General features: G+C 44.0%; 1 protein-coding gene across 1 annotated transcript; it reads right to left on the reverse strand.

The window, feature by feature from the left end:
• Nucleotides 1-1,665: 1,665 nt before the first annotated feature.
• On the reverse strand, nt 1,666-4,313 carry LOC138842985 (calcium homeostasis modulator protein 6-like). Its single transcript, XM_017344874.3, has 2 exons — nt 3,674-4,313; nt 1,666-2,658 (listed from the first exon to the last, which is right to left on the reverse strand). The coding sequence occupies exons 1-2, from the start codon at nt 4,238-4,240 to the stop codon at nt 2,236-2,238; spliced, it is 990 nt and encodes a 329-aa protein (XP_017200363.1). The 5' UTR covers nt 4,241-4,313; the 3' UTR covers nt 1,666-2,235.
• Nucleotides 4,314-9,312: the final 4,999 nt, after the last annotated feature.

Below are 9,312 nucleotides of genomic sequence, written 5' to 3' on the forward strand. Positions count from 1 at the left end.
AGTGTTATAGTTTTTAAATTCTTAATAGCTGTTGTTGAAAAGAAAGTGAACTTGAAATTAATATCAGCTAACCTAATAAAAAGTCCTGAAGTTCAATTGTTCTGTCATTGTTTTTGTTAAAACAGTATATCTTTTGTCTATTTTGGAAAGCAGTATTTACAAAAAGATTAAAGTTGTTTATTTGACAAGGATGCTGGCATGGAGATTTAAGGCTTCTAGATCTAGGGCCAGCACTGTGACATTGTAGGTTAAGCATCCTACCTGCGGTGCCCGTATCCCATAGGGAAGTTGGTTCGAGTTCTGGCAGCTCCACTTCTGAAGCAGCTCCCTGCTGATTGCCTAGGAAAGCAGCAGAAGATAGCCCAAGTGCTTGGGCCTCTGCACCCGCGTGGGAGACTCAGAAGCAGCTCCTGGTCCTTAGCTTTGGATCAGCTTGGCTCCGGCCACAGTAGCCATTTGATGAATGAACCAGAGGATAGGAGATCTCTCTCTCTCTCCCTCTCTCTCTCTGCCCCTGTCTCTCTCTCTCTGTGTAACTCTGGCTCTCAAATAAGTAAATAAAATCTTTAAAAAAGAAAAAAGACTTCTAGTTCTAGTTTGTCACTAGAGGTGAATCAAGTTCCCTTGATTTTTTTTGTTGTGTGTGTGTGTGTTTTGCCTTATTTGTTGAATAATTAATAAAGATATTAATCTCTGGCTGGCGTTGTGGTTCACTTGCCAACCCTCCACCTGCGGTGCAGGCACCCCGGGGTTCTAGTCCCAGTTGGGCTGCCAGGTACTACTCCCGGTTACTCCTCTTCCAGTCCAGCTCTCTGCTGTGGCCCAGGAGGGCAGTGAAAATGGCTCAAGTGCTTGGGTCCCTATACCCGCATGGGAGACCGGGAGGAAGCACCTGGCTCCTGGCTTCGGATCGGCGCAGTGGTGGCCATTAGGGGAGGGAATCAATGGAAGGTAGACCTTTCTCTCTGTCTCTCTCTCTGTCTATAACTCTCTCTCTGTCTCTCTCTCTCTGTCTAACTCTGCTTGTCAAAATATATATTAATCTCCATTTTTTAGATTTATTTCTTTATTTGAAAGTCAGAGTTATACAGAGAGAGAAAGAGAGGTCTTGCATCTACTTATTCACTCCTCAGATGGCCACGAAAGACATAGCTGTGCACATAAAGGATACCAGCACTGTAGGAGGTGGCTTTACCAGCTACACCACAGTGTTAGCCCCTAATCTCCACATTTTAATTTCAGATCTAAATGACTACAATATGGAAAGAAAAAAGACAGTCATAAGCAATATCAATATATTTTTAAGAATGTTGGTGAGGCCAAGACAACTTCAGCTGGCTGACAAGGTCACAGCAGAAGGTCTGTCTCAGCAAGGCATGAGAATGACAGCTGCAGTCCTTGTGGTGGTTTTAGGTTTGTTGGGAACTATACTCTGCCTAAGAAAGCCAGAGCTTCCTGCTAATGATTGCTGTATTCCTAATTTTAGGGAAGAGCACTTAGTCTCATAACCTCCAAAATGTCCATTGCTTTGTAGAATTTTAATCAAGCAGAATGTTAGTGTAGGAAAAAGGGTTAATGCTTTATGCAAGGCTGAGCTGTTTGTGGAAAAGAATTAAAAGGCAACACGCTCCCTGGTATATACCTCCCACCAAAAAAAAAAAAAAAAAGGCAAATGTTAATAAAGCTTTAATTCAATATATGCTACAAATACTACAATGGTTAGGAGGTCAAAACTGTAGAATAGATTTAAGTGAACTTTTGAATAAGTACAATAAAGAAATTAGAGTTACAGAAAGAACTGCAAAGAGGGGATACATTTTAAAAAGGGCCTGCTTTGAACTTGGGGCTCCTAGGAAAGATTAGATTAGGAAGGTAATACTCTAGCTTGTGTAGCCAATTTCTGCATAGCTGGACAGCACTCCAAACCTTGGCTTGTGTGGGAAGCCCATTATCTCGCACCTGTCTATGGTTGTAACCCATGCTCTGAATATGCCCTTGGAAATCAAAGAAGTTATAACTAGAAGAAAGTGAACAACAAACTTGTTATTGTAAGAAGAAAGAATCATTACGCAACATGATATAAAAATAAAGTCTGAGCCAGAGCCATGCCATCAGCCTTGCTGTGAGTGTGTCTCTCGTTTCTTCAAGCGTCGACACCTCTCACACCTTGGGGCCCCTGAACTAGCTGGAGATGGTCTCCGAAGAAAGTGAAGCTTGCGAAAGATTTTTTTAAGGTTATAAATCTCTAGTGGTGCTTATACCAGCTAAATCCACAGAGCCAGGTTCAGGAACCACCTCATCACCTTCACAAAACCTGATACTGTGACTCATCTCTTTTCTGTTAACATATTTGTGCAACATGCTGTAGTACGGGTCTTTCGGATTGAAAGTATGTAGTGATGAAATCTGCTGCCATTCTTTAATGCTTGGAATGTGGATTTCCTTTGCATGCGAGCTCTCAAAGAAACATGTGACATTCTCTTTTGCCAATGCTGTTGCATGCTCTGTGGCTTGACTTTTAAGGATCTGCTGCTCCTGTTCCAAATAGATTTTCCAGAATTTCAGCTGCAGAAAACTAACTGGAGATAGGCATCGAGAGACTGCTGTCAAAAGCAGGAAGACGATGATAATAACTGCTATCAGGATCCAGCCGAACACCTTAAGAAGACAACAAAATAACAGATTAATCACTTTTCTTATAAGACATTTAAAATTCTTGGATAAAATTTGAACTACTTATCAGTTACATAAAAGCTATCATTTGGGGACAGGGACGTGGCACAGCAGGTTAAGCCACCACCTATAATGCCCACATCCCTTATGGGCGCCAGTTCATGTCCTGCTGCTCCACTTCCCATCCAGCTCCCTGCTAATGATACAGGAAAAGCAACAGAAGATGGTCCAAGAGTTTGGGCCCCTGCCACCCATGTGAGAGACCTGGATAGAGTTCCAGGCTCCTGGCGAGTGAACCAGCAGATAGAAGAGCGTGTGTGTGTGTGTGTGTGTGTCCCTTTCGCTGTGTAACTCAAATAAATAAATAAATCTTAAAAATGAAATAAAATTGCCCTTGACTTTAATCCCTTAAGATTAAAGAGTGGCAGTAACTCCCTAACTCATAGGACGATCATAGTCTTAAACCAAGTCACCAGGCTCAAAGAAAAGCCCATGTGTCATCCTCCCTTAGAACTCAGAACCTGTGGAATTTCTGCAAATCCAGTGAAAGGCGCCATCATTGCAAAGAACCGCTGAGCTCTATGGACCCAGACACTGGGCATTGGTGGCTTGGGGTTTGACAGACCCATCTTAACATAACAATTGCTCCCCACTTTTCTCCTGCCTGAACACTTTTAGCTAGACTACGTGTATGCACCATAAAATTGAAAAAACCATACAGGGCAGTTGGGAGACCTAAGAGGACACAGGAGGACGGAATAAGCCTCGCACGGGCTCAGGCACAGAGTAGGTGTGCAATTCACTTAAGGTGCCAGACACCGCCTGAATCCCTCTCCTCCTTTACATTGGTTTAATTTCAATATTCGCCTGTACGTTCATGACGAGCAGGGAGCCTTTCAAGATTTTCTTAGGGAGTCGCCAATTTCCCCGCCACGCGGTCCACCCCGCAGAAGCTCATCCACTCAGCACCACCCCACCGCGCCCTGCGCCCCCGGCCAACCTGAGACTCAGCCTTGAGATCCTTCAGGAGGTCCTGCACGCTGGACTCCTTGGCTTGGGAGCAAGGCACCAGCGGCAGCTGCTCCAGGCACTGAGAGGAGACATTGTAGCAGTGAGAGGAGACATTCTGGCACTGAGAGATTTTCTGGCACAAGCGCCGTGCAAGGATCTTGCTTCCGCTGGCTGCACACTCATAGAAGGAGCCGCCCAGCAGCGCCACGGCCACCCAGGTGAGTGGCACGAAAGCTGCAGAGGCGGTGAGCTTCAACAACACCAGGGCGCCGCGACACCCTGAGGGGCATTTTGCGCGGGTGCTCGAGGCACAGCAGCCGGTCAGCACGTGCCAAGTTCGTGCACTAAGCAAATAGCCCAGGAGGAAGAGCACGAGCGCTGGCACCAGCAGGAAGACCAAGCTATAGCACAGGTTCCAGGCAGCGGTGCAGGGGCACTGGAACACCACCGTGGAGAAGAGGCGCTCGCCGCCCGCGGTCAGCAGGCTGGTGAGGCCATAGAGCAGCGAGGTGCGGTGCTTGATTTGCAGGTCCAGCAAAGGCTTAAACTTCTCCATGGGCCTCCTATTTCAAATGCTTGTCTCTTCTCCGTCCTGCTTGTCAAAGCTTTAGGTAGAGTGGGGTCTGAGACTTTCCACTCTGTTAGGAAACAGTTTTCTAAAACCGAAGAGGGCGTATCAAGCTATCAAAACTTTCAGTTTCTCATTTCAACCAACAAGCTTGAGCAAACAGACCCACACCTACATCCCTGGACCGTTAACCTCTCTTGTCCACCCCCGCCCCCTTTCTGAAGGCAGAGACATTATTTACTTTTATCCCCAAACCAGGAACTCTTCCAGAAGAGCAACCCCATTCCAGTGTTTTTTTCCCCCATTCTGAGAACAAAGCAGGAAAATTTTCTTACCCTTCCTGACCCAAAGCAGCCACTTAAGCAAAATGGGTAAAACACCAGATTTTCCTTACTGAGGTCACCCTGCTTCCTCAGCCAACTGCCAAAAGACAACAAAAAAATTACAAAAACTGATCATGTACAGGAAACCTTACTCAAAAGAAATTTTTGAGCTAAATCACAATTGTAAAAGCCTACTCAAATTCTGGTACTTCCATGATGCTCTGTTCCCTTCTTGCCTCCTTCCTGGACAGAGCTACTTGCCTAGTGGACATCGCCTGTTCTCTTCTTTGCCTCATCTGGCCCCCTAAGGATATTAGAATGAACACATTGTGTTGATTCACTCATCAAAACAATGTGTGTGCGTGTGTGTGTGTGTGTGTGTGTTTCAAGTATGTCATAACACCATCAGTACCCAGAGGCATGTCAGATCCTTAGTTGAGGGCTACTTAGTTGTTCAAAGAGCACTAGTGGACCAGAAGACCTCAACCTGCACCTGCATCTAGCATGGTTCCTTTGCCTTTCCTTCCTCAAGGCTGCATTGCTTTGACGTACAGTGCGATTTCTGTGGCACAGAACCTTACTCTGTGTAGCTCCACAAAGTGAGTGAGGTGAGCTGTACTTGAAGAACATGAGCTTGGCAGTCAGGTGGATTGTGTCTGTGTGTGTGATTAATAAGGTATCCCTCTAAGACTAGAATGATAATAATGCTCACTTTTCAAGGTTGCTGAGACAAATAAATTGGGTAGTATATGTAAGGTGCTTTTACATACAGGATACATCTATTCAATGAGTGTTCAGCATTAGGGGTTACTTCTTACACTGCGACTTTGGAAATAGATAACAAGTAACCCTGTTATACATCATTTAAGAATCTAAATGAATGCTTAGCCTTAGACCAAAGATGGCATTGACTCAGGGCTGGTGAGGTGGAGTACTAGGTGAAAGACTCTGCCTGCTGAAGTCCGCCAGTTTGTGTCTCCACTGTTCCTCTGCTGATCCAGCTCTTTGCTTATGGCCTGAGAAAGCTGCAGAAGATGGCCCAAGACCATGGGCACTTGCACCCATGTGGGAGACCTGGACGAAGCACCTGGCTCTTGGCTTCTGATCACTCCAGCTCTAGTCATTGCAGCTTTTTTGGGGAGTGAATCAATGGAAGGAAGTCCCTTCTCTGTCTCTCCCTCCCTCTGTCTTAACGCTACCTCTCAAATAAATAAAATAAAATCTTTTTTTAAAAAAAGAAAAAAGATGGCATTGACTCAATATCCTTTTAAACAATTGATGGGCCCCTTAGCTGTCTGCCTCACCGCAAACAGGGTGTCCAGAAATAGACTTTGAGTGAGCAGTTCACAATGCACTGGTTGCAGCTGATGCCCATCCATTAGGCTTGCTTTATCTTATCTAGGAAAAATAAATAAGCCATGGAACCACATGAATTATTACAGAAGAAGCAAGAAGTATACTCTTTTCCTAGTCCAAATTGCCACTGTAACTACTGCACTACCACCACCAGTACCTCACACAGTGCTTGGCGCACTACCAACATCCCATAGTGGTGGCATAAATAAGTACTCTTGCTATGTAAGTTTTTAGAGGTCAACCCTAGAATAATGCCCTCTGTGTTGTGTAGGACTTCTTCTCTGAGATTACACCAGGTACTGCCAGCCTTCCAGGAAACATGCAATAAGGTTGCTTGTTTGGGATTAATCACTGTATTATTTCTGCCATGTTCCTTCTCTTGGGCCTTGAGTAAGATGGGCTCCTCTTCATCACTATTCCACTTCCCATACTCCAAAATTAACAAATTTCACTATATCCACAACATTTGTGCAGATAGCTTTACCCAAATCCCCTTTAACTGACACCTAAAATGCTTTTTCCTTCCTCTTAAATGAGGTTTATTCATTCTCCCGTATCTCTCAAACCAAAATGGGGGCTGGAATTTTCCTTATTACCCACCATGAAGTCCAAACCAGGATATTACCACTGTTTCTCCACAAGACTCAGGCAACACGCACCTATTCCTCCTCCACCTCACTTTCCCCTCCTTCATTGAGACTTTAACAAAGGCAGAAAACTCCCTTTCTCTGGCTCCTGTTATTTGGTCAAGCACTGCCCCACACCTGGATTATTTATTTGTTAGCCACTTTAATAAATTAGCTCAGTTGTTCAGTCAGTCATCTTAATATTGAATAAGCACTAGGTATCTACACAAAGTGCTGGTAATCCTGGATACATCAAGGAACAAACAGGTACCCTGCTCTTCTTGAGCTTATAGTGAAGAGGAGATGCAAAATCAGGGCTGGTGGGAGTCCTACATTTTATTCAAAAAACGGAAATGGAGTGATACTTTAGAGAGTGTCTTGAGAAAGTTTCTCTAAGGAGAGGACGTTAATCTGAATTAGCCAAGAGTCTGGGATGCAACGGAGTTTAGTTGGAAAAAAGGCCAAGGTAATGGGAGCATTGAGATTGGGAGGCAAGGTAGCATATCATGAAGAAAAAGCAGCAAATGGAAGATCAGATTTATGCAAACTGTGTATTCATAGACCAGAATAGGTAGTTGGCCAGCCTGCCCCTGAAATACATCTTTGTCCCTTCAGCTTGTGTCTCCGAATGCCACCTCTTAGATTGGCTACTTATGTGCGTCACCAATTGTGGATGTTCCAGATATTTATGATTTGGGGGGTAACTATTAGAGGTTTCTATAACCATTGAGTCTTAGTTCTACCTGCAAAGCACTGGCCATTAGGTCGAGTGCACTGGCCATTAGGTCGAGTGCACTGCCATTCACTCTATCACCTCAGGGTTAGTGGATAGTTCTAGTGCTTGGCCTAGTGAAAATGCCAAGCCCTCCATTCCCAACTCTGTGTCTGAGAGGACAAGACATTGCTCAGAAGGTCAGTCTGAAGTGGGAACAGACTAATCTACCAATGGTGTGGTAAGGTCTTAAGAATTCTCTGAGTCTATGGGGCTGGTGCCATGGCGCAGTGGGTTAATATTCTGCCTGAGGAAATGGCATCCCATTTCTAGTCCCGGCTGCTCCTCTTCCAATCCAGCTCTCTGCTATGGCCTGGGAAAGCAGTAGAAGATGGCCCAAGTTCTTGGGCCCCTGCACCCCCATGGGAGACCGGGAAGAAGCTCCTGGCTCCTGGCTTCTGATTAGCACAATTCCGGCTGTTGTGGTCATTTGGAGAGTGAGCCAGCAGATGGAAGACGTTTTTCTCTCTCTCCCTCTCACTGTCTGTAACTCTACCTCTCAAATAAATAAATAAAATCTAAAAAAAAAAAGAATTCTCTGAGTCTAGGCTAAACAAATGACCAATTTATGCTTTTGAAAATCTATGATTCTCACACCAACTTGCTTCATCTTAAAAAAAATGCGTGTAAGATTCTTGTGTTAAATACACTGGGAAACCAATGATTTTTTTATAGGTTTTGTTTGCTTTTCTTTAGCTGTGGCAATTTTTTCTCAGCACTTTCTTTAGCAGCATCAAGATGGGTTTCAGAAACCACAAATTGTTTCTCAGAAACAGAAAGCAAGAGAAACTTTGAAAGGAAATGCACATTCACAAGGTGAATCTGAAGTTCCATGTAATTGTCTTCAAGTCAGTTAGTTCTCACACACCTTCCCTGTAGACCTGATGAAAACTCTGGATAACTGAATGACACTGCTTAGAATACAATCGCTAGATTCTAGCAAAACATCAAGCCTGCCCCAAAAGAGCCACCAGAGAGTAAAACCAAATTAATGTTTAAATATCTTGAGTATAACCCATGTACAAACATGATACCAGATGCCAAAATTAACAAGTTATTTTAGAAAGCCTGACACTTCTAACTTTAAAGAGAATACATTTTTTACTGTTAAAATGCGTTCCTAGAGGCCAGCAGTATGGCGTAGAAGGTAAAGCTGCTGCTTGCAATGCCGGCATCCCACGTGGCTGCCAGTTCTTGACCCAGCTGCTCCACTTCCTATCTAGCATCCTGGAAAGGCCTGGGAGAAGTACTTGAGCCCCTGCTATCCTCATGGGAGACCTGGAAGGAGCTCCTGGCTCCTTCTGCCTTGGCCCAGGGCTGGCTGTTGCACTCTTCTGGGGATTGAACCAGCAAATGGAAAATCTCTCTGTCTCTCCCTCTCTCTTTTTAAAAATACATGCCTTTTTCTTTCATGTCAATATTGGATTTGAAAATCTGGAACATTTTATCATCTTAAAATGTCAAAAACAGCTTTATTGAGATAAATTCATGAATCATGCAAGTCATCTACATAAAATATACACTCCAATAGCTTCTCCTATGTTCACAAAATTGTCAACTGTCATCCCAATCAATTTTAGATCATTTTCATTACATAAATAGAAATTTCTTAACCACCAGTTCTCATTCTTCATTTCTCTACTTCCCACCCTTCAACTTCTTCCCTCCACCCAACTTCTCCATCTCCACCCCCACCCAACCCAAGTCCCCAGCAATCACTTGTCTACTTTCTGTCTCTATATATTTGGCTATTCTGGGGACACTTTTTAAAATTCCCTTTTATCTAAGTGTAATTGCATATCCTTTGATTAACACCCTTTTCCTGTGGTCTACTGCTACAAACTCATAACAGTTTAAAAAGGAAAAGGAAATCTTTTAATGTTTCACTATTCTCTTCCCATGGGAGGAGTAGGGAATTGGAACAGGTACCAGTGAGCACTTGCAGTCAGAGTTTATAGGGAACTGAAATGACTTCTCTTCTGT

This window comes from Oryctolagus cuniculus, chromosome 5 (assembly GCF_964237555.1).
Source record: "Oryctolagus cuniculus chromosome 5, mOryCun1.1, whole genome shotgun sequence".
NCBI classification, from domain to species: Eukaryota; Metazoa; Chordata; class Mammalia; order Lagomorpha; family Leporidae; genus Oryctolagus; species Oryctolagus cuniculus.